General features: G+C 36.5%; 1 protein-coding gene across 3 annotated transcripts; it reads left to right on the top strand.

Moving 5' to 3' along the window:
* The first annotated feature begins 397 nt into the window (after window positions 1-397).
* Window positions 398-26004, top strand: PLK4 (polo like kinase 4). 3 transcript variants are annotated; one of them, XM_049885359.1, is made up of 16 exons: window positions 398-652; window positions 1308-1403; window positions 4390-4485; window positions 4562-4676; window positions 11546-12569; window positions 13014-13114; window positions 15207-15577; window positions 16659-16763; window positions 17135-17237; window positions 18262-18411; window positions 19782-19915; window positions 20014-20105; window positions 20291-20435; window positions 22400-22540; window positions 24066-24172; window positions 25391-26004. In XM_049885359.1, the coding sequence occupies exons 1-16, from the start codon at window positions 623-625 to the stop codon at window positions 25491-25493; spliced, it is 2913 nt and encodes a 970-aa protein (XP_049741316.1). In that variant the 5' UTR covers window positions 398-622; the 3' UTR covers window positions 25494-26004. The 3 variants fall into 3 exon arrangements, with proteins under 3 accessions (XP_049741316.1, XP_049741317.1, XP_049741318.1); XM_049885360.1 differs by lacking the exon at window positions 1308-1403; XM_049885361.1 differs by lacking the exon at window positions 398-652 and having other exon boundaries at window positions 1322-1403; window positions 4394-4485.
* The last annotated feature ends 205 nt before the right edge of the window (window positions 26005-26209 follow it).

Below are 26209 nucleotides of genomic sequence, written 5' to 3'. Positions count from 1 at the left end.
TATAATAAACTACGGAATAAAGCACAGAGATGTAAGCTTTTTAATCATGGTAGTGATGTTTCTTCCTGTGCCCTCACGTTTAAACACTCGAAGTTTTACAACCGCTTCAAACCGTTTCCGGAACTGGAAGTCGTTTTTCAGGCCGCGAAGTGACTGGCCGATCGGCTGTAAATGTCCCATTTCTAGGGCCCGCTCTTTCACCTGTCCTGCGGCGGATCTTCGCAGCGGGGGACCGCAGAAAGCCCACGCAGAAGCCGGGCGCCGCGGGCCTGCTGTCACCCTCGGCCGGAGGCCTAGAAACCCCGGCCGGCCGGCCGCCCAGGAGAGCTTGCGCGCATGCGCCCCGGCGCGGCCTCGTCGGCGCTCCCCGGGCCGTTACGTCACCGCCGGCCTCGCCTGGGCGGGACCTGCCAGCGTTTTTCAAAATGGGAGCGCGGAGGCGCTGCCCAGGCCTCGGAAGGTGTCCGGGAGACCTTTCGGAGGCTGTGCCGTCGTCGCCTGGAGCGGCGGCCTAGAGAGCCGAGCCTGATGGGCGCCAAGACTGGCTGGCTGCTTGGAGCGCTGCCTCGGAGGGACTGCGTGAAGGGAGCTGAGCCGGGGCGCCCCGGCCGGGCCTGGAAATATGGCGACCTGCATCGGGGAGAAGATCGAGGTAAAAAAGCTCGCCAGGCTGCCGCGGGGCGGGCGGGAGTCGGAGTGGCGGGACTCGAGGCCGCTGCCGGAAGGTGATCGGGCAAAGCTAACGGCTGCGGGGCGGGCGCCGAGGTGCTTTTGGGGTGGGTCCCAACTGCCGGGGGCCCGGCCTTGGCCCCTGGGGCGGAGCGGCCCTCCCCTCGGGGACGCGGGGCAGCGCCGCAGGTGAGTCGCTCGCGGCCCCGCCCTCAGCCCGGCGGCTTGGTGTCAGTGGTCCCGCCGGAGCTGGCGCGCTGGGAGAAGGCGAGGCTGCCCCCCTCTTCCCCAAGGGGGTGGCGGTTACCTCCGGCGGGCGCTGTGGCGGGATTCCGTCCGGCCCTGGTCGCCTAGGGCTTGGCAGGAGGTGGGCGGAGGGCGCTGAGGCTGCCCTGAGCTTTGAGGTACCGTATCATTAGTCTGCTGTATCTCAGCCCAGTTTAGAGGCTCAGGGAGTCCCGCAAGAAGGCAGCATGCCTCCCACCCCAGGCTCCTGCTGTATTGAGGTGTGATACCTGCTTAAATTTTGTCAAACTCCACTTCTCGATCCATGTTATCTTTTCCCAGTCCCCTTCCCATCTATTTTCCTTTCTACTCCCTTGAGTCATCACACATTGTCTTTAATTTTAACTTTTAAGGATTTTAAAGTTGGAAATTTGCTCGGTAAGGGATCATTTGCTGGTGTCTACAGGGCTGAGTCCATTCACACGGGTTTGGAAGTTGCAGTCAAAATGGTAAGAGTATATTAATCAGATTCTCTTCTGCACTTTGCAAATAACTAAAGATGTGTGCTGTTTAAGATGTCAGAAATTCCTTATCTATCGAATTTTTCTTTGATTATGATTTGAAGAACTCATTTCTTAAGCAAAGAACAGAGCCAAGCCCAGCAGTTGAGCTTAAGGATATTTTAGGAGAGCTTTAACTTTGCTTAATTTAGTTATGTAGTGTATAAGTGTTTTGTTTTCACTAATGTTCAGTAGACCTGGCATCTGTTGTCGTTATGTGCACAGGCAGTCCCACAACCCATAGTTATGAACTAACCCCTGTAAAGGCTATTATGTTAAAAATTTGAGGAGCTGTACTTTTTGACATGCATCAAAACAGTATCGTTATTATGTTAAATGTTTTAGTGTATCCAGAAATGTTTCTTTAATTTTTTTATGCGTAAAAAGGTACACTGTATACTGTATACTAAGACAGACTTCTGACTGACTTTAGATACTAACTGTGCCTAAGTTTTGATTTATGTACAGATTTGACTTAAAGATACATTTAGGAATGGAACTCATTGGTAATCCAGGGACTGCCAGTACTTGGAGAAATTGGTAGAAACAAAAAATAAATAGTAATAAAGCATAAACTTGTGCATAGTTCTCTACTACACATGGTAGCAGAATTAATCCAAAATACTGTTTTAGATTGTTAGAAGTTAGCCTAATGGGAGTAACATAAACATAAGCAAGTTGAGAATCATTTATCTAAACCAGTCAGGAAAGGGAAAGGAGGTTTTATTTTAAAGTTTGGTTAAATTCGTTTTTTTGTTGTTGTTCTTAGAGACAGGGTAGTTGCGCTATTAAATTTTTTAAGTTGGAAGAGGGTATTATAATACATTGGGAAAACTTACTGTGTGTCCACTCTTTCAACCACTGCTAGATGCATGGGAAAGGTAAACAATAACTTCACCTCATAAAGGAGTAGATAAAAGTACTTGAAACTGATACTTTATTCTTTTATAGGAGTATACCTATTTTTTTGTGTGCTTTAAGTGAACGTTTACAAATCAAGTCCTTCTCTCATACAAAAATTTGTATGCACCTTGCTATGTACTCCTAGTTGTTCTAATAGGACAGCACACTCCTTCTCTCCACCTTCTATTCCCCTTGCCCGTTCAGCCAGCTTCTGTCCCCGTATGCCTTCTCATCTACCCTCCAGACAGGAGCTGCCCACATAGTCTCATGTGTCTACTTGAGCCAAGAAGCTCACTCCTTACCAGTAGAGACTGGTATTTTTATTAGGAACTCTGATGGTGTAGTGGTTAAGAGTTCGGCTGCTAACCAAAAGGTCGGCAGTTCAAATCCACCAGGTGCTCTTTGGAAACTCTATGGGACAGTTCTACCCTGTCCTGTAGGATCGCTATGAGTTGGAATTGACTCGACAGCAGTGTTTTGTTGTTTTTTTTTTTTAATAGGGTTGCTATGAGTCAGAATCAACTTGACAGCAGTGAGTTTTTTTGGTTTTATTTATTTTTACTGTGCTTTAGGTGGAAGTTTACAGCTCAAGTTAATTTCTCATTCACAAATTTATACACATATTGTTTTGTGGCATTAGTTGCAATCTAAGTAAAGTAAATTTTTTTTTTCAAGGTTGACTTTTTTTTTTAATGATAATTACAGTGAAACCTGTGAGAGCCAGAGCTCGACAGGACTGCCTTGTTTTTTCCAGGCCTCACAAGTTTTCTGCCTTTGACAGGGTGCAGTCTTGTTTTAGTGGAAAGTATTTGAGTTTTCTTTCTCTGACAGGCTTCTGCCTTTTACAGGTTCTTGCTTTCGCAGGGTTTACTGTACTTCATTATTACTTTCATACTGATAAAAATACTGCAAAAGAAGTATTCTTTCCATTTTACAGATTAATTAACTGAGGCTTAGGGGAATTAAGTTACTTGTCTAAGAACACATACTTATTAAGTGGTGTATCAGTACTTGATATACTAGGCACCTCTGACAAGAAAACACATGTTTTTTTTTTTTAATTATATCCTGATACTGCCCATCAGTTATCTACATTGATGCCACATCCATGTTTTATAGTGTTAAGTGTTCTAGAGATACAAAGGAAATGAGCTTGTCTCTCTAACCTCTGTGGACCTCATCTTCCCATCTGTAAAGTGGCTTCAGTAGATTGGTGGTTTTAAAATGTCTCTGTAGAGCCTTTAAGCTCCAAGGAACTTCTTAGGCATCACAAAGGGTGAGAATTGGGGGGATGGGGGCGGTTTGTCAGAGGACCTAATCAGGTAGGACTCCAGGTCTTTGACCTCCACTTCAACCAAAGTTGTTTTCTTTTTTCCTGTTTTATTCATTGGGATTCCAAGTAAGATTTTTTAATTAAAAAATATGTATGGATAGATAAAATACATATAATGAAAAGATTGCATTTTAACTATTTTTAAGTATATAATTCAGTAGCATTAAATATATTCGGTGTTGTACAACCATTGCCACTATTTATTTCCAAAACATTATCATAACCCCAAAGGCTGCACCTCTCACTCTAGTTCCTGTTAACCACTAATCTTTCTGTCCCTGTACATTTGCCTATTCTAGATACTTGGTATAAATAGAATCAACAATATTTGTCCTTTTGTGTCTGACTTATTTCACTTAGTATAATGTTTTCAAGATTCATCCATGTCATAGCATGTATCAGAACTTTATTTCTCTTTTTTTGCTGAATAATATTCCATATATATACATACATATGCTGCATTTTATTTATCTATTTGTCTCCTCATGTACACTTGGGTTGTTTCTATCTTTTGGCTATTATGCATAATGTTGCAACAAACATTGACGTACAAGTATCTGTTTGAATCCTTGGTTTCAAGTCTTTCAAATATATACTTAGGAGTGGAATTACTGGGACATATGGTCAAAGTTGACTTTTCACACTTTCACTTTTGAAAGATTATCGTCAACGTTTAAACCCCTCATCTGTTATTTTCAGATAGATAAGAAAGCCATGTACAAAGCTGGAATGGTACAGAGAGTCCAGAGTGAGGTGAAAATACATTGCCAATTGAAACATCCTTCTGTCTTGGAGGTAAGATACACATTTTATAGCAGCTGCCAGGGAGACTGAATTTTTGTCTAATTTATTATACACTTTTACATTTCAGCTTTATAACTATTTTGAAGATAGCAATTATGTGTACCTGGTATTAGAAATGTGCCATAATGGAGAAATGAACAGGTATTTAAAGAACAGAATGAAGCCCTTCTCAGAAAATGAAGGTAAGCTTCTTTTTATTTTTTGGTAGTTATAAATTTTGTCCTTTAAATTGTAGTTTTGAAGAACGTGCTACTGTGTAATCTTTAGTAAAACTGTTTCAGTTACTACTTCCTGCTAGAAAAGGAGATTTTTTTCCCCCCAAAATTATAAAAGTAGTTAATTCTTAGATACAATTCAGACAGTACAGAGTAAAGTAAGAGGAGAAATTTGTTAGCCTTCTCTTATTCTTTTTTATTTTTAAAAAAATTTTTATTGTGCTTTAAGTGCAAGTTCATAGATCAAGTCAGTCTCATCGTACAAAAATTTATATACACCTTGCTATATATTCCTAGTTGCTCTCCCTCTAATGAGACAGCACACTCCTTCTCTCCACTCTCTGTATTCATGTCCGTTCAGCCAGCTTCTGACCCCCTCTGCCTTCTCATCTCCCCTCCAGACAGGAGCTGCCCACGTAGTATCGTGTGTCTACTTACACCAAGAAGCTCACTCCTCACCATTATCATTTTCTATCCTATAGTCTAGTTCAATCCCTGTCTGAAGAGTTGGCTTTGGGAATGGCTCCTGTCTTGGGCTAACAGAAGGTCTGGGGACCATGACCTACGGGGTCCTTCTAGTCTCAGTCAGACCATTAAGTCACATCTTTTTGTAAGAATTTGAGGTCTGCATCCCGCTGCTCTCCTGCTCCCTCGGGTTCTCTCTTGCATTCCCTATCAGGGCTCTCATCGGTTGTAGCTGGGCACCATCTAGTTTTTCTGGTCTCAGGCTGATGTAGTCTATGGTTTATGTGTCCTTCTCTTATTCTTAAAACCACATGTTAAATTTAAATTTTTGGTAGCAATTTAGTGTGCATCCTTTCACATGTAGAAAGAAGCTTTATAGAATGCTCTTGATGGCTTAAAGTTTCTAAATAAAGTACAGATAGCAAAACCATTTATTATAGAAAATACGAAACATATAAATAGTGAAAGTGGTATAACGAGCCCCCATGAACCCGTCAACCAGCTTTCAAAATTATTGACTCATGGTCAAATTATTTCATCTATACCCATCTTGGAGCCCTGGTGGCACAGTGGTTAAGAGATCAGCTGCTAACCAAAAGGTCAGCAGTTTGAATCCACTAGGTGCTCCTTGGAAACCTTGTGGGGCAGTTCTGCTTTTTCCTGTAGGATTGCCAGGAGTTAGAATCAACTTGAGAGCAATGAGTTTGGTTTTGTTTTTTAATACCCTTCTTATTCCCAGAGATTCCACAGAGTATTTTGAAGCAAACCGTATAAATATTACTATGTATCTTGAAAAGAAAAAGACTTAAAAAAAAAATCCAAAAATTCATTATTATATCTAATAATTCTTTAATATCAAATATATAGTTTCAAGATCCCCCAGTTTCTCATAAATAATTTTTTACAGTTTGTTCAAATCAAGATCAAACAGTGTCCATGCACTGTCACACAAACTGTTGTTGTCTTGCCCTGCTAAGTGGGCTTGCAGGTAGGCTAAGAAAGGTGGTTGCTAATGAGGCTTTATGTGCATTTTAAATCTATGTAACTCATTTGGAAAACAGTTTAGTCATGTATATTAAGAGTTATGGAAATGTTCATAGCCTTTGACTCAAAAATTCCTTTGTTGGAAATTTACTGTAAAGAAATAATACAAATTGAGGTGGGGAAAAAAAGCCAGGGTCATGACTGATGATGATTATTGCACTTTTCATAATTCTTTATAATCCAAAAAAATTAGAAACAATTTAAATACCTAAGAATAGAAGAATTAGCAAATTAGGTCATATCCTCTTGATGCAGCCATTATTACTATGGTGATAAACGTGATGAAACAACATGGAAAATCCTTATGGTAAGTGGAAAAAAAATTAGAAAACAAAATTGCATGTAGATCATGAATTGGAAAAAAAAAAAAAACGCTGTTGCTGTCTAGTCGACCCTATAGGACAGAGTTGAACTGCCCCATAGGGTTTCTGTGGCTCTAATCTTTATGGAAGCAGATTGCTACATTTTTCTCATGTGGAGCAGCTGGTGGCTTTGAACCAGTAGACTTTCAGTTAACAGTCAAGCACTTAACCACCACACCACCAGGGCTCCAGGTTATAAAAACAGTATGTAAAATAAAAAGTATGGAAAGAGAAAAGAAGAGGAACTACCTATTGCTGTCAAGTCAATTCCAACTCATGATGACCATATAGGATAGAGTGGAACTGCCGCATAGGGTTTCCAAGGCTGTAATCTTTACTGGTGTCTCAGTGGTTAAGAAATCAGCTGCTAACCCAAAGGTCAGCAGTTTGAATCCACCAGCTGCTCCTTGGAAACCCTATGGAGCAGTTCTGCTCTGTTTGATAGGGTCGCTATGAGTTGAAATCGAGTTGATAGTTTTTGGTTTTTATAGTTTTTATGGAAGCAACTGTTGTGTCTTTCTCCTGAGGAGTAGCTTGTTGGTTCAAACTGCCGACCTTTAGGTTAGCGAACAGGTGCTTAACCACGGCTCCACCAGGGCTCCTACTAATTATCAGCAGATTTTTAAAGCTATAATAATTAAAATGGGTATAAGTAAATAGAATGATGGAACAGAATAGAGGCCAGAAATTGATCTATGTAGAAATTGAAATTTTGTATTTGATAGATAGTATTTCAAGTCCAAGGGTGGAACTATTGAATGCTTGGCAAATTGGCGTTATTTGGCAAAACATAAAACTAAGTGTTGTTTCATACAAAAGTATATCTACTTACTTATCAGATGGTGGTGCAGCGGTTAAGGTCGCTAAGAGTTGGAATTGACTTCTCAGCAACAGGTTTGGTTTTGGTTTTAGGTGTCAGCTGAAGGAGCTCTGGTGGCTCTGTGGTTAAGCACTTGGCTGCTAACTAAAAGGTCAGTGGTTTGAACCCACCAGCTGTTCATGGGAGAAAGATGTGGCAGTCTGCTTTCTGTAAGGATTACAGCCTTGGAAACTCTGTGGAGCAAATCTACTCTGTCCTATAGGGTTGCTATGAGTCAGAATCAACTCAAGGGCAATGGGTTTGGTTTTTTGGTTTAGGCACCAGTTGGAATCTCTGGGTGGCACCAATACTTAAGCACACCTCTACTGGTGGAGGTACAAACCCACCCAGAGGCTCATCAGAGGACAGGCTTAACAATCTGCTTTCAAAAGTTCACAGCCTTTAGATAGTAGACACTTGTTAGTTTTGGTTGACGGGTAAGGCAGTACTGAATAAGGGCAGAGTCAGAACAACTTGACCTAGGTAAAAGATGACACTAAGAAGCACACAGGAATAAAGGCTGATTTTGGTAAAAGCCACAACATGTACAATTTTGCAACAGTAATAACCAAAAATGTGTGTGGTTACATAGGTAGATATGTAAGTATATACTTATAGGTAAGCACCTATGAATATATGGGTGCGCATGTACAGGTGTTTCTGTGGGCAAATGTATATACACGTTTGTGTGTGCTGCATGTATACCAAAAAACCGTTGCCGTTGAGTTACCAATTCTGACTCAGAGACCCTATAGGACAGAGTAGAACTAACTGCCCGGTAGGGTTTCCAAGAAATGGCCAGTGGATTTGAAACTGCTGATCTTTTGGTTAGTAACTATGCTCTTAACCACAGAACTACCAAGGCTCCATTGCATATATAGATACATAAAATAAAGCACATGGGGGCACAGTTATGAATACGTCCTAGACACAAACAACTCGTGGGATTGAATTAGTGTGTTTGCGAGCTTAGGACCATAGTCTCAGGGGGCAACTTGGTCAATTGGCATAACATAGCTTATAAAAGTAATGGTTATACATCCTAGTTTGGGGAGTAGCCTCTGGGGTCTTAAGCTTTTGCGAGCTGCCATCTAAGATACAACTACTGGTCTTTCTGCATCTGGAGCAAAAGAGAAATAAGGAAACCAAAGACTCAAAGAAAATAGTAATCTACAGGACTAACAGTCTACATGAACTATGGCCTTACATACCTTGAGACTAAAAGAACTAGATAGTGCTTGGCTACCACTACTGACTGTTTCAACCAGGGACACAATAGATGGGTCCCGGCTAAAATGTGAAAAAAATGTAGAACAAAATTCTGAAAAAAGGCGAGACTTACTAGACCGGTAGAGGCTAGAGGAACCCCTGAGAGTATCAACCTGGAGTACCCTTTAAACTTGGAATTCAAACCACTCCCAGAGGTCACCTATCAGTGAAAAGACAGAGTGGCTCATAAAATAAATAATGTCTCCTGTGAGTACTGTGCTTCTCTAAAGAATCATCTAAATGAGACCTAAAAGTTAACATTTACGCTAGACCAATGATGAGAAGGTAAGGGGGACAAGGAAGCTAAATGAACAGAAACAGAACAACCAGAATGGAAATAATGAGAATACTGACACATCGTGAAAAGTGTAACTGATGTCACTGAATAATATGTATAGAAATTGTTAAATGAGAACCTAATTTGCTATGTAAATTTTTTCTAAAATCACAATAAAATATTTTTTAAAAAGTCACAGCCTTGAAAACCCTGTGGATCACAGTTATGCTCTGACACACATGGGGTCAGCATAAGTCAGAATTGGCTCTTGGCATCTAATAACAGGTGCTGGTCACCGTACCAGATGCTAGGAATAAGGTCTTATCCACAAAGGTATCTCACTCTGTACCCTCCTAAAATTTCTGTTAGTGGGAGAGATTCCCAGAAAATAAGTAAGTAGACAAGTGACATAATTGCAGATTCTATTAAGAGCTAAAAAATAAATGAAAAAGAGTGAGACATTTGAGAAAAATCTAAGATAGTGTGAACAGGTAAAGCTTCTGAGGAGGTGACATGTAAACAGAGCTAAAGGGGAGAAAGAACCAGTCCTAGGCATGTGCAGAAGCCCTGAGGCACAAAAAGTGTTTGGCATACTCAGAACTAAAGGAAGACCAGAGTGGCTGGAGCTTAGTGAGCGAGGGAAAGTACTACAGAATTAGATTAGAGACATAAGTAGGCATTAGGGTAGATCATGGTAAGGAGTTTTTCCTCCGTATACTTTTTACCTTTTTTTTTGTGGTGAAGTATAACATACATAAACAAAATATACAGGTTAATAAGTTGTTTTAAAGGGAATATACATAAAAATACCATTGAGTTAAAACAATAGAGCACTGCAGTGCCCCAGTAGCCCTCCATTTTAAAAATTTCGATTTTAAAAGTGCCTTGGGAAACTTTTGTAATGGTGTAATTTATGTTTATGAGGACCATTTTTGCTGTATGTGCAAATAAGAGGAGGAGCAATGAAAACAGGAGGACTTGTTAGGATCACTCAGAAATGATGGGAGCTCGCACCAGGGTGGTGGCAGGACAAACAGAAGGTAGCAGATTCAATATTTATCTTGAACGTAAAATTGACTTGCTGAAGAAATAGATGTGATGGCTATGGCAAAGGAGGAATCAAGTATATGACCTAGGTTTCTAGATTGAGTAACTGAGTGATGGTCGCGCTGCCACTGAATGAACTGGGGAGGTTTGGGGTAGCAGGTATGGTGGAGTTAAAAATTAAGAGTCCGTTTTAAGTCAAGTTAAATTTGAGCTGTCTGAGACAGCTAAATGGAGATGTCAAGTAGGTAGTTACATTTCACAGTATGAAGTTCAGAAGAGAGATGTAGACTTACAGATTTAATTTAGGAATCGTAAGCATAAACAGTATTTAAATTTATATAACAAGCGTTAGAAGAAAACATAAAAGATAATGTCTATAAGTTGTGGTAGAAAGGCTACCTTAGATAAAACTTACAAAAGCTACAAGGGAAAAGAATTATTTTTACTTAATTAAAATTAAAAAATTGCGCATGAGAAAAGACATGGTCACCAAAATTAAAAGACACAAAATGGGAAGAAAAAATGGCAAAATATGTAATTGGCAGAGTATTGTTAACACAACATAATGTGTACATAACAAGAAAAAGATAATCAGATAGAAAAATGAACAGGGCATATGAGGAGACTGTTTATAGAAAATAAAAATAAACTTGAAAAAATGCTCAAAATTAGTAGTAGTTGTGGAATACCAAGTAAAATAATGAGATAACATTTCTTTACTCATTGGATTGAGATTACCTAATGTTAATAAGGGTGTACGTGAAAAATACAGCCTTTTAGAGGGCAGTTGGCAAGGTATGAAAATACTAATTATATCCTTCAACCCAGTGGTTCTGTTTCTGGAATATACCCTAAGGTAACATCTGATGCATATATACAAGAAAAACAAACAAATACAAGGATGTTTATAGCAATAAAAGATTACATTTTGTAATCTTAAAATGTAAAGAATCGTCCAAATGTTCAGCAATTAAATAAATTGATCTGTGTATACTGACACAGCTCCAAGAAGTATTGTGAAGTAAGAAAAAGTAATGAAACCACATATTTTTGATACTAGTTTTAGATTTAAAAGTCACTTACTGCAGTGTATTTCTGTAGATTAAAACGTGTGTAAGCACATGGAAGAAAAGAATACATAACACTGGTAACAGTGATTACTTTTTTGGAGGATTGGGAGTCATCAAACATCATCTTAATTGCAGTGGATTTCTGGTTACCGTAATTACCGTAGCCACTCCCCATTGCTAATAAAATTAAGCTTCCCCTGACTGTATATTGAAAATTTATCTTATATTGAAAGCAAAAGATTAAAACGAGTACCTAGTTGTATTAAAGGGAATCAGAGAAAATTATGAAGTTATCAGTAGTATTTTAGTTGATAACACTATGCCGGAAGCCAGTGTTCAAATATAATACTCTGGCTTGTGTACTGTGGGTTTTGTGATGTATTCTGAGTACTGAATCTCCCAGATTTTTTAAATTGTAAGTTTTATTTGTTATATTCCGACAGCCCGACACTTCATGCACCAGATCATCACAGGAATGTTGTATCTTCATTCTCATGGCATATTACATCGAGACCTCACACTCTCTAACCTCTTACTTACCCGTAACATGAACATCAAGATCGCTGATTTTGGTCTGGCAACTCAGTTGAAAATGCCACATGAGAAGCATTATACGTTATGTGGAACTCCTAATTACATTTCACCAGAAATTGCAACTCGAAGTGCACATGGACTTGAATCTGATGTTTGGTCCTTGGGCTGTATGTTTTATACATTACTTATTGGGAGACCACCTTTTGACACTGATACAGTCAAGAACACATTAAATAAAGTAGTATTGGCAGATTATGAAATGCCAGCTTTTTTGTCAAGAGAGGCCAAGGACCTTATTCATCAGTTACTTCGAAGAAATCCAGCAGATCGGTTAAGTCTGTCTTCAGTATTAGACCATCCTTTTATGTCCCGAAATTCTTCAACAAAAAGTAAAGATTTGGGAACTGTAGAAGACTCAATTGATAGTGGACATGCCACAATTTCTACTGCAATTACAGCTTCTTCCAGTACCAGTATAAGTGGTAGTTTATTTGATAGAAGAAGACTTTTGATTGGTCAGCCACTCCCAAATAAAATGACTGTATTTCCAAAGAACAAAAATTCAAGTGATTTTTCTTCTTTAGGAGATGGAAGTAGTTTTTATACTCAGTGGGGAAATCAAGAACAAGAAACTGCTAACAGTGGCAGGGGAAGAATAATCCAGGATGCAGAGGAAAGGCCACATTCTCGATACCTCCGCAGAGCCCACTCCTCCGATAGATCTGGTACTTCTCATAGTCAGTCTCGAGCAAAGACATACACGATGGAACGATGTCACTCTGCAGAAATGCTTCCAAAGCCTACAAGATCAGGAGTAGATGAACATGAAGAGAGAAACTCACCTACAAACAGCCATGACCATATTTTTCATTTTAAAGAAAAGACATCCAATAGCTCTGCATCTTTTGAAAGACCTGACAACGATCAAGCACTGTAAGAATAATTCTATCAAAAGTGTTTTAATTTTTGGCAAACATTCCGTTAGCACAAATATAAAGCTTTAACTAAGGGGGGCTACCAGGGCAATGAATGCCCTTTTTCTGACACACTCAGATGCTCCTGAGGTAATTCTCAACTATGATTCACATTTTTTTGTGAGAATCAAAATGATGATTTTCAATTGTGGTTGAAAATCTCTTTTTAAAAAATAAGTGTATGTGTTCATGAATGTGTTTATAGCCTTGAGAATTTTAAGTTTCCTTGCCTACACGTAAAGAGAGAAAGAAAAGCTGAGCCTATTAATCGTACAAGTATTCTAGAATTTTCAGCTGTTTAAATCAGAAGAAAGAAATCTCCCATTTCTAATATTTTTATTTTTAAAAGTTACCTGATAATTTTCCATAAATTTATGGGGATTTTATTTTTTTGCATGTTTAGCTCCGATCATCTTTGTCCGAGAAAAGCTCATTTTCCATTTTCAGACCAGACTTCTCAGACTGAAATGGTACAGCAGTGGTTCGGAAATATGCAACTAAATGGTGAGTTTTTGGGGGGTTTTTTTAGAAATAATTTATTTTTTCAAAATTTACAAAGGAGAATAAAAACTAAGTGTTGATGAGTCTACCTTATTAACTCAGTATTAGAAATGAAAACAAAATCGTGATTATTTCTCTTTCTCTTACAGTATTCTAAAAAAATTTTTTTTAATTTTTATTGTGCTTTAAGTGAAAGTTTACAAATCAAGTCGGACTCTTGTATAAAAATTTATAAATACCTTGCTATATACTCCTAATTGCTCCCTCCCTAATGAGACAGCACACTCCTTCCCTCCTCTATTTCTTTTCAAGTCCGTTTGGCCAGCTTCTGACCCTCTCTATAAATGGTGAGTTTTTAATGGAATATTTTAGTAAAAAAATTAGTGATTTGTACAGTTAACCAACCATTGCAGTGTTCTAAATAATGCATTTTCAATAAAAATATAATAGTAATTATTAACGTATTTTGAGTATTTACTGTAAGTCAGCCACTGTTCTTAATGCTTAAATATATTATTAACTTACTAAATTCTCACAGAAAACATGTGGACGATACTATCATTATCCCACTTTTCACGGATGAGGAAATATTGGTATACAGAGCTTAATTTGCCCAAGCTACACAGCCGTTAGGTAGATAAGCCAGGATTCCAACCCAAGCAATCTGAATTCAGGCTTTATTCTTAAACCCTGTTCTTGTATCCTCTCTCTAATAAACACCTGTTAACAGTTCCTGTAAAACAACTGAGCGATGCTTGTAGAAACTGCTGTGAACATCATGGTTTATTAATGGGACCTCACATATGCTAAATTATATGGCTAGTGAAAGAGCCGTCACCTAAGTCATTTTATTTATGGATTAGAGTTTGAAGGTTAAACATTTCTCATTAATGAGCATGCAGATTCACAGAAGGTGAGCTGAAAAATAATGAAGGAAAAAAGGAGAGAAAATAAAGAAGCATATGGAGAGGAGGAGATCATTTTTTACTAAGTATTGTGTTACCTCATTGACAATGACTATATAATGTGACTGTAATTTAAGCAGAGAGTTATGTCATCTCAAGAGTCTGTTCTTGTTTTTCTTTTTAATATGTATTATTTTCAGGAGCCCAGAAGGGAATTAATCTTCCGTATGTAGTTGTTGGGGTTGATAATTTAAGTTTGTTTTTTTTTTTAGATTATAAAACTGCCGTGGAATTAACCTTGCATTTAACCTTCTGTTAGGTTTACAGATACTCTTATATGGTAACATGGAGGAGTCTAGGATGGAAAGATAACTTTGTTTATAATAATCTGGTAGTGCTGCTACAACTTGAAAGTATACTATTTGATATAAAGTATTTTTAGTCATAATGGGAGTAAAAACACTAAAAAGTTATTTAAGGAAAAAAATCATGAAACAAATTTTTAGAGTTTATCATTTGAAAAATTGCTGTTAGATTACATAATCTAACCATTTAAGAGCTTTAAAAAAGATGTTCCCATGTGAACTTTAAACCATATAAATCGGTTTAAACTGGTAAAATTCAATTGGTTAAATATTAGTAAGAAGAATTTGTTTAAAATGTGGGTGCAATTACATTTGTAATGTTAAGTATTAATACTAATATTAAAGATATTTCATAGGTTAGTCTTTTGCTTTTATGTGCATATTTGCTAAGTAAAGGTGGGGGATAGATAGTCCTTACTGTAAAGATAGTAAACTTACATGTTTTTCATACGTAGAACGATTACTTGGGAATTCCTCTCAAATCTGTTTTTGTTGGACCTTTGGTAGTTGCTTGTTATAGAATTAGTAGGTAATCCTAGGGTTATTAGTTTTTGCCTTAATTGAAAAAATAATTTTATATTTATGTCTTTCTTAGTCTTAAGGAATATTAAAGGCATTCCTTCTAGATATGAGTTAAAAATGGCACTACTGAAGTCCCTTTTGTTATATCTCAGACTGCTTATCTTTTAGAAAAACTGTGAGCTGTAATTTTTTTTAAACTAGATTTGTTCCTTAAAAAATTTTTTTTCTCATACCAGCATGTCATTGTTTTGTGTAGACCTGGATCTTTACTTACTAAATTGCTTTATTGTATGTATATTACAGCTCACTTAAGAGACCCTGCTGAACATCATGGCATTAGTCCAAGCAGAGATTTCCAGGGCCATCCAGATTTGCAGAAGGACACGTCAAGAAATGCCTGGACTGAAAAAAGAACCAGAAAGAACCCTGATCCTTCTGATAACGCACATTCTGTAAAACAGCAGAATCCCATGAAATATGTGCCTGCACTTCACAGTAAACCTGAGATAATTCAACAAGAATCTGTTTTTGGCTATGACCCTCTTTCTGAACAAACCAAGACTAGGAGTATGGAGCCACCATCAGGTTATCAGAAACATACATTACGAAGCATTACATCTCCTTTGACTGCTCACAGGTTAAAACCAATCAGACAGAAAACCAAAAAGGCTGTGGTATGTCTGTTATTTTTTTTTAATTGCTATCTGACTCGAAGGCACTGGGTGTATGTGGCATTTATCTTTAGAATATGGTTTTTATTATCAAACATGGTGTTTTTATTTCCTATAATGTCCCTGTACTATGGGGTGTATACATGATCAACTCACTGAAAGAGAAAAGCAACTGGGTGAATATGGGAAAATAACTCTTGTTTCTCTCTGACTACTTTAAGAATGGTGAACTGATACTGTTTTGAATTTTAAATTATTGATGATAGCGAAAACGAAACCCTGGTGGCATAGTGGTTAAGAGCTACGGCTGCTAACCAAAAGACTGGCAGTTTAAATCTACCAGGTGCTCCTTGGAAACACTGTGGAGCAGTTCTACTCTGTTTTATACGGTTGCTATCAATCAAAATCAGCTTGATGGCAATGGGTTGTTTTTTTTTTTTTTTTTGGTTTTCGATAGTGAAAAACATATTCAAATATTATTAGCCGTGTATTGTGCTAAATATTATTTTAGTCATAATTCCAATCACCAAATTAATATCTAATATTATACCTTCGCTTTTGTTTTTGTTGACTGAATCTAATCTCAAGTCAAATATGTAAACTAAAGAACATATTACAATTTTTTATTTTTTTAATCTGAAAATTAAATTTAAAGAAAAGGATTATGCATAAAATTAAGTTTAGAGTTTTAAAAAAAAGTCATGTATGAATTGGAAATGGTGTTTGTTGTTTTTTAAATTTTCTCTCCTCATCCTGTTTGCCTTTTGTTCCCCGTTTCACTAGCCTTGCCTTGTTTAGCTTGCTATTGTCTTTTCAGAGTCCTTATTCTCCACCCTGCCTTCTGCTTTCATTCTGCTCATTGGTTATCATTTCACGTGTCATTATACATTCTTACCTTTGCTCCTTATGGTTCACACCTGTGCTCAGATACACCTGTGGTCCAGGCTCTCATAACTGGTGAAGCAGCTCTTTGATTTCTGCCTTTAATTTTTGTTCCTGCCATGGTTAAGTACTTTTTTCTTAAGTATGCCAGGGCTGTTCTGTAAATAAGAGAATTGTTATTGATGGTAGTTTTGTTTTTTAGGTGAGCATACTTGATTCAGAGGAGGTGTGTGTGGAGCTTCTAAAGGAATATACATCTCAAGAATATGTGAAAGAAGTTCTTCAAATATCTAGTGATGGAAATACGGTAATGTGGATTTACTTTATTATCTTCCAACTTCAGTCATTACCTAAGTATTAGCATTCCAATTCGTTCTACAATGATACTCTTAAAGTTTTTTGAGTCAGTTCTCCTGAGATGATATTGTCTCTGAAATTAAAACTTAAATAACATTAAATGTATTTAAATTAGTGCAATTTTAAAAATAATAACTAGTTAACAATCTAGACTTTTGACTTATGTTTAAAGTGACTAAAAAAAATTACTTTTCCGAATATGCAATTTTTTAAAATAAAATAATGTTCAATATTACACTTAAACGTCATAATTTTTAATAATGAAATACAGTATTCTAACTTAACGGTGTATAATTAGGGTTCTTAAATTTTTTGGGGCAGATCACTGTTTATTATCCACATGATGGAAGAGGTTTTCCTCTTGCTGATAGACCGCCCTCACCTACTGACAACATCAGTAGGTACAGCTTTGACAATTTGCCAGGTATGTAAGTTTGCCAGGGAATAAATTTAGATAATGGATTTTTATATACATAAGTTATATATACATGAATATGATAGGTTGTAAATATCTTGGCTTTGTTCAAGATGTAGGTCATATTCAGGTACTTTATGTCTGGTGAGATGTGGTATACTTTATTAATCCAGTGTTTATCACTCATATTTTGTGTTATAATAATATGTCCACTAATTAAAGTAAAAACTATAAAATATCAATCATATCACAATAATATTTGTGTACTTGTGTAATTACTAATTTTAACCATGGTAAAAAATTTAATATGAAGTATCTAGTTTTTGACTTTTGCAATCATTGCTGTGCTGCCTAAATGATTATTTATAATGTGTTTAACCAGATTTGACTCCTAACTCAGTTTTATGGATTGAGGAAATAAGTACTGAATAATAAGACTTCACTGAGGTAAATTATAGAAATAAAAAAGTATCTGATCTAACCCTATTAGAAATCAAATCCGTTGGATAAGAATATTAAATACTATAAATGGTCATGGTTACAGGGAACTGCAAAATTTATTTTTGTGTATTAGGACTATAAAAGTCTATGCTTTACCAACTTAAAAAGAGTTGCTTTTCATTTCCTGAAAGTCATTTGGTTCTGAAAAAGTAGAAATCTTTTCAGTAAAGATCTATTAAAACTTTCCTGGAATCATTACCTTACTTATAAATGTGGAGGCAGTGATTCAGAGAAGGAGATTTTAAAAATAATCATGATACTCGTCACTGGGTGTTTTTAATAATGTATTTCTTGGGAATTTTATTATGCTGCCTTTAGTTTTCATTGAAATGAATAGGCATGTCTCTAAAATATTTTTATTTTGATAATGGGATTACAAACCTATCCATTTGAATGAGGACAAGTAGAAATAATTATTAAACTTTTATGGAAGGTATATGTTAAGTCAACAATTTCTTCTCTATACTAGGTTTTATATATATGTGTGTGTGTGTGTGTATATATACATTTTTTTTCTTTTGTATCCCTCTAGAAAAATACTGGAAAAAATATCAGTATGCTTCCAGATTTGTACAGCTTGTAAGATCTAAATCTCCAAAAATCACTTATTTTACAAAATATGCTAAATGTATTTTAATGGAGAATTCCCCTGGTGCTGATTTTGAGGTTTGGTTTTATGATGGTAAGTACCATCTAAGAATGGTAATTTTTTTTCCCCTTTTGTTTGTAATTTAGTAGTTGTATTTTATTTTTTTAATTTAACACAGCAAGTTTGTAATATATATAACTTTACATATTAATTATATAGTATAGTATACTATTTATCACAGATGGCTCAGGACCGGGCAGTGTTTCGTTCTGTTGCGCGTAGGGTCGCTATGAGTCGGAACCGACTTGACAGCACCTAACAACAACAACACTATTTATCAAATCATATTAACTAAAATGTGGTAATTATATATATACCTTCCTGAAAACAGTTTATCCTGTACTACTTGACAGCCCTGGGTTTATGTATATTTAAGCCCTCTTTCCCAATTTGGTGCCAGTTTAATAGCATCCAGATGGATAGTATAAAAATCACAGGAAATAAATAATATCCTACTTCTTATTTGAAACTCAGGTGGACATAGGCCAAACTATGGGAATTATAAATGTGACAAAAAAATAAGGTTAACCTTATTTTCTATTCTATAAAAATGATTAACTTTTTAATCTGTAAAGCTTCCTGCTTTAAGGAACATAGCACACACAGTGCACATATCATTTATAACTGTCCTTTAATTGTTATTTTTATGAGAGGAGTGATTTTTCTTTAATGTCATAAAGTGTCAGACTAATGCCAGGTATGTAGGAGAAAAGAAAAATGGATGGCTGTCATGGATTGAATTGTACCCGCCCAAAATATCTGTCAACTTGTCTCGGTCATGATTCCCAGTATTATAGATTGTCTACCATTTTGTCATCTGATATGATTTCACTATGTGCTGTAACTCCTATCGCTATGATGTAATGAGATGGATTAGTGGCAGTTACATTGATGAGATCTACAAGATCAGACAGTGTCTTAAGCCAGTCTCTTCTGAGATTTAAAAGAGAGGAGTGAGCAGAGAGACACGGGGACCTCCTACCACCAAGCAAGCAGTGCTGGGAGCAGAGCGTGTCCTTTGGACCTGAGGTTCTTGCGAGGAGAAGCTCTTAGGCCAGGGGAAGATTGATAACAGGAACCTTCCTACGGAGCTGAGCTGACAGAGAAAGCCTTCAACCTATAACTGACACCCTGAATTTGGACTTGTAGCCTACTAGACTATGAGAGAATAAATTTCTCTTTGTTAAAGCCATCCACTTGTGGTATTTCTGTTATAGCAGCACTAGATAACTAAGACGATGGCCTGTATCTTTTGAATACTTTATCTCATTTTATTATTAGTCAATAAATGAATATAGATAGTACCTTCATCTAGGAGCCATAATGTAATGGTATAATAATTAATATAAATACAGGAATATTTAAAGAAATGATAAAAGGACAGTTTCCTGCTTATGTTTTAGGAGCAAAAATACACAAAACAGAAGATTTAATTCAGGTGATTGAAAAGACTGGGAAATCTTACACCTTGAAAGGTGAAAGTGAAGTTAATAGCCTGAAAGAGAAAATGAAAGTGTATATGGACCATGCTAATGAGGTATGTATCTACATGTAGTATATTTTTCATACAAATTAATAGTGATCTTAAATGACACAGGTGAAATATTGATGGAAAGCACTCTTCTTTTGAAATAGGGGCATCGTATTTGTTTAGCACTGGAATCTGTCATTTCAGAAGAGGAAAAGAAAAGTGGAAGTGCTCCTTTTTTCCCAATAATTATAGGAAGGTATGTTTGAAAATTTTAAAAATATGGCTAAGTTTTATAAAAAAAAAAAATTTTTTTTTTTTTTTTAAGTTTTATAGGATATGTTAAAAAAAAAATAGTTTGCTATTTTGATTGCAAACATTTTTTAGGTTTTCTGTGAACCAAAAACTTTAAGCAACATATTTGAACATTTTGTTCTCCTTCAGAAAACCTGGCAGTACTAGTTCACCTAAGCCCTTATCACCTCCTCCTGTGGATCCAGATTATCCCATCAGAGATACACCATCGCTGAATACAGTGATCAGGAATAGTGCTGCTTCTCTAAAACAGGCACCAATACTTACTCCTTCTGTAAGTAAATATATGAAACTTTTGTGCTTTAAACTTTCAGCGATTGCCTGATGCCCTTGATGTGAAATTAAAACTCTGGCCTTACTGTCACCTACCTAGTTTTCCACCTTTATCCTAAGGCAGTTTACCCCACACTTTCTGTGCTTGCATGTCAAAGGCCTTTTAATTCTTTGAACCAGGGCTTTGAACAGGTTCTGCCCAGTTCAGTCATGGCTGAGGAAGTGTTGCTGGAACAGGTGTGAATTTTTAACGTTACGGTGAACTAGGAAGATAGCCAGAACAGCAAAAATTACAGCTTGAAACCGTGCTAGAAACTTAATATCCCTCTTAGAGAACAAGGGGAGTCCTGGTGGTGTAGCGGTTAAGAGTTTGGCTGCTAACCAAAAGGTCAGCAGTTCAGATCCACCAGCTGCTCCTTGGGAACCCTATGGGGTGGTTCCACTCTGTCCTATGGGGTCGCTATGAGTCAGAATCAACTTGACAGCAACGGGTTTGTTTTTGGTTTTTTAAAGAATAAGGGCAGCGTATGCATTGAATAGCAATCAGATCTCTTCCCTGTGAATTCTGAGCACAGTCCAAGCCCTGCTCAAAGATGGCAGCATCGCACTCAAAGATGGTGGCCGACTGGGCCACTATGAATGTGTGTCACTCTCCTATAGTCCTGCTAATAATCTATTCCCATGGGTCAGGCTCTTGAAAGGGCTCATTATGCCTCTTCTAAGTCTCCCATTCCAGGGCTTCAACTTGTAATTTTTTCTGTTCTGGGTACCATGTTGAATCTGCCAAATTGTAAAACTTCCAGCCTGTTCCTGTTTTGCTTTATGGGCCGTGACTGAACCAGCTCGAAGCCCTGCTTTGAACACGCCAGACTCTGCCTTTTTGCATGCTTTGCCCTTGTCCTGGAGTTCTTTTACCCAGCTCCTTAACTTCATATGGCTAATTCTTTCTCATTCTTCAGGTCTCTGGTTGTGTTTGTTTATTTATTTAACAATGTTTTATTATGTTTTTGATGAAAATCTACACAGGAAACTAGGTTCCCAATTGACAATTTCTTTACAAATTATTCAGTGCTATTTGTTATATTTTTCACAGTATGTCAACATTCTCTTTAATTGTGTTCTGGTTGTTCCATTTCCAATGCTCTGTAGTTTCTCTGCCCCCTTAGCTTCTCATCTTTGCTTTAGAGTAATTGTTGACCTTTGATCTTCATATAGATGGTTGTTTAATGAAGCACCATACTCATAGGTAATATCCTTTATTTTGTGTGCCAGTCTGTTATTTTGCTAAAAGATGACCTCGGGATAGTTTTGGTTCAAGGTTTAAAGAATATCTCTGGGCAGTAGTCTCAAGGAGTTCTCTAGTCTCAACTGGTCCAGTAAATCTGGACTTTTTAAGAATTTGAGTTATGTTTCATGTTTTTCTGCTGTTCTGTCAGGGTCCATCTATTGTTGCCCTGATTAGAATGGTCGGTAGTGGTAGCCAGGCACCATCTAGTTCTTCTTGTCTTCTTGTCTCAGGGTAGATGTTCAGGTCTCAGTTATTTCTTTGAGACCTAACCCTTTGGGTTAGGTTCATTACAGATACATGGTTAAATAAACTTACTGTATTTTAACTCAATGAACTCATGATAGTGATGGTAAATGCAGACTATTTAGCAATACAGAAAAATGTAACTTTAAAGAAACAGGTGTGTGTGTGTGTATTCACACACATAAGTACTATGATTACAGCTATAAAAATATTACGCCTTGGGGAAAGAGATGAAAGAAAATCAAAACTGATGGTGTGATTCTGTTTTTCTTTTCTATATTTTTCTAGTTTTCAATAATGTGGTTATACTTTACATTTAAAATTTTTGTTTTAAAAAAATACTCTAAGCTAATGAAAATTGTTTTCTACTTTTGCTGAAGTTAGTGTACAAAAATGCTGAGGAGTCATGTCTTCCTGTCCTTTGCTATTTGTAGATGGTTACAAATGAAGAACTTGGTCTTACAGCTACAGCTTCTAGAACAAACATCTCCTCTAGTAGCTTAAAAGATTGTCTTCCTAAATCAGCACAGCTTTTGAAATCTGTTTTTGTGAAAGATGTTGGCTGGGCCACACAGGTGAGAAGTTTCTAGGAAAGTGAATTTTCTCATTGTGAATTTCTTTTGTCTTCTACAGTAGTTAGACAATTATCAAAAAATAGAAATTATTTTCAAGATTTCCTTTACAAGAAAATGTTTACACCATTGTTTATATTGGTTATATCCTTAAACATTTTAATGTATTTTTTTTACACACTTGGAAAATTCTAGATATTGGTGATAACAGATTGCTTGATAGGGCCTAAACCAAAACCAGTCCCATTGCCTTCAGATCCGTTCTGACTCATAGCAACCCTGTAGGACAGAGTAGAACTGTCCCATAGGGTTTCCAAGGCTATAATCTTTATGGAAGCAGACTGCCACATCTTTCTCTCAGGGAACAGCTGGTGGGTTCGAGCTGCCCACCTTTAGGTTAGCAGCCGAACACTTTACCACTGCGCCACCAGGTCTCCTTTGATAGGGCCTGGATGTCCTCATTTTGCCATTTTTGTTTCAAAGTCCAGGTCCTAATAATGGCTAATTGTGAGCAATGGAAAACAGTGTCAGGGACATTTTTAAGTTTAAAAAACTACTTTTAATACATATTACTAACTTTTTTTGATAGGAAAGGATTTGTATATTTACAAGTTAAGGCCACCTAAAGTTTGAAACTTACAGAATTTTATATATAAAAAAAAATATACCATGTTTTGCCCGTACAGTGTCTCATTTATTCCCCAGAATAACAGTAAAGTTGATGGTGTTTTCTTTAATACGGCTCATACTGGTTGACTGACTTGCACAATCCTACACTCTTACAAATTGGCAGAGTCTGAATATAAATCCTGGTCTGTCGATTCCAGTGTCCATGTCTTTTTCACAGTACTATGTATGTGCCTCCTTGTTTGGAATGACACATTCTAAACATCATTGTTAAGGGAACCAGTTTCAAAGGCTAAGATGTTAAGTTCTCAGGCATGGGAGAACTTCCGTAGTCTAAGGACAGAGAACAGAGTGAAATCCTGTTTGAAAAAAGTGTTGCTGTAATTTCCTAACTCTCTTCTTGGTGAGAAATAGTATGTGAAAAAACTAAAAGATGACTCAGATATCCTGGTGGAAATTAATGGGAAACAGTATTCACTTAGAAGATTTTTAATATTACAGTGCCCTAGCTGTTAAATGAATAATTGGAAAAACAATATGAATATTCTCAATGCTACTAACCATCATAGCCCCAAATTTGTAGTCACCTAAGAGGGTTTTTTTTTTTTTATATAACTATGTTAAACAAAAGTACCTTTTAAGAACTTTAAATCCTCTACTGCAATTTTGCATGCTTATTATGTGGAAACCCTGGTGGCATAGTGGTTCAGTGCTACGGCTGCTAACCAAAAGGTTGGCAGTTCAAATCCACCAGACGTTCCTTGGAAACTGTACAGGGCAGTTCTACCGGGTCCTTTAGAGTCTCTGTGAGTCGAAATCGACTTGATGGCAACCGGTTTATTATTATATAGCAGTTTTACATACTTCTGTAGTAATTTTGCAATCTTATTCTTTCTCTAAGTTAACTAGTGGAGCTGTGTGGGTTCAGTTTAATGATGGATCCCAGTTGGTTGTGCAGGCAGGAGTGTCTTCTATCAGTTATACATCACCAAATGGTCAAACAACTAGGTAAGTTCTTAAAATGTTGGTGAGATTCAGTCCTTTGCTGTAATTTTGTTTTCTCTATATGTTGAAATAAATGATTTAATAAAGTTACTGTTTTTGGTTTGACAATGTTCACGTTATTTGTTAAACAGTTCTTTTTATCGGTTTATGTAGTCTTTTTTAATGTATATTTGAATTACCTCCCTACATTCATGCAGGGTAAGTGGTACGGCTCATCCACCTCAAGTGGCTAGGCTCCGTGTAGCCTTATTACTCTGTAGCCTAACGGGATTGGGGGATTTGACCCCTTTACAGAGGTCATGGACTTGTAGGTTCAAAGTAATACGCCTAAAAGGTGTACTTAAAAGAACTTAATCTTTGTTTTCAGAGGTAACCTGATTATTTTCCCAAATAAAAGACTATATCCCTTAATATAATATAAAGTGATTAATGTTTGAAAGACTTTTTCGAAGGTACATATTCTATATGAAAATGTGTGCCAGGCACCATGCTAAAATTGAGAAATTTGGCAATAGGAATAAGCAGTAGTTTAGCTTCCAAATTTCAGTCCATAACTTTGTAAGAGAAGTAGAATGCTGGTGATACCGATACAGACATGCTACTTGGTGAGAAGTGCTTACTGTAGAGGAAATACTTGGCAGATATAATTTGTGGATAGCTAGAAATTGCTTTTTTGGTTAAATATGTATATATGCAGTGCCACTACTTAAAGAACTGTTCTTCTAGTGAGAAGCTTTGCTAAAAGCTCCTTTAAATGCTCCACAAAATGGAAGGATGCAAGTGTAACTGAGTGGAGCGTGTGTTCTGAGGCTAAATGTTCAAATTTTATTTGCCATGGTCATTTGAAAATTGTTAATATTTTAATAAAAATGTAACCACAGTATGTTTAGCTTATATATTTTCTTTAGAATTAGGGCCTTTGATTTAATGAAGAATCTAGATTTTTAGCTTTTTTTAGAAATTGTAAAGCCAGTTCAAGTTTACAGATATAATTTTCTTTTTATTATTTAAATGCATTTAGAAATTTGTCTATTTTAACAGGAAACAAGTTGGGTATGCTTAATTTGATTTAGATACCTATTCTAGGAACTTTGTATAATTTTTCTGAAGTATCTCTTGTCATTGAAGAATTACTGAAAAGTAAGATGTACGTACCTCTTGGTACTTGCAAGAACCAAGTGATTAAGTTGTTCATGGTATTTTTTCTTTTGCTTCACTTAGGTATGGAGAAAATGAAAAATTACCAGAATACATCAAACAGAAATTACAATGTCTATCTTCCATTCTTTTGATGTTTTCTAATCCAACTCCTAGTTTTCATTGATTAAAACTTCTTTTAGATATATAAGTTTAATAAATAACTTTGTTGGCTTTCAAGTAAAGTGACTTTTTATTTAATAACTTCTTCAGAAAGCCTTTCTACTAAAGAGAATTTTAATCTGTACCATAGCATGTATTTGAACCAGAGAACAAAACAGAATGAAGCCTGAGTCACTTATAAAATGTAGTGTTCACAGAGTAAAATAGATTGGAAACCTAACTTGCTCTTAGAACATGCCCCTGAACTTACGTTCATATATTTGTATTGAGCGATCTTTTAAATGCGAAAACATAAATGATGTGTGGTGTAGATGTGGTTTTATGATTTTCCCTACTTTTCAGACATGTTGAGAATCATGGACAAAACATGGAGTTTTTGAATTTTTGAACATGTAAATATGTATTTATGTTACAATTAACATATGTAAAAATGTATATTTGTTTTATATTTATTTTTGTAGCACCAGTCTCATGAAATATTTCTGCAAATGCATTTTATAAAAAAATAAATAAATACAGCGATTAGTTACTTTATCTTTTGATTTATTTAAGTCCTTTTTAAAGTAAGTCCCTAATAAACTCATTTTTATATTTTGTTGCCTGTGTGTATAGGAGGAGCAATTAAATTTTAAAATTTAATTTTGCAAATGGTAAATACATTGTTTTTCTACCCTTATCTGAAAATATCTATATATTTAATTACAGTTATACATTTTAACA

The sequence above is a fragment of the Elephas maximus genome, chromosome 5 (assembly GCF_024166365.1).
Source record: "Elephas maximus indicus isolate mEleMax1 chromosome 5, mEleMax1 primary haplotype, whole genome shotgun sequence".
In the NCBI taxonomy this organism is placed as follows: Eukaryota; Metazoa; Chordata; class Mammalia; order Proboscidea; family Elephantidae; genus Elephas; species Elephas maximus.
Note: the sequence above shows the minus strand (reverse complement) of the source record. Positions and strands in the feature narration are given on the sequence as shown.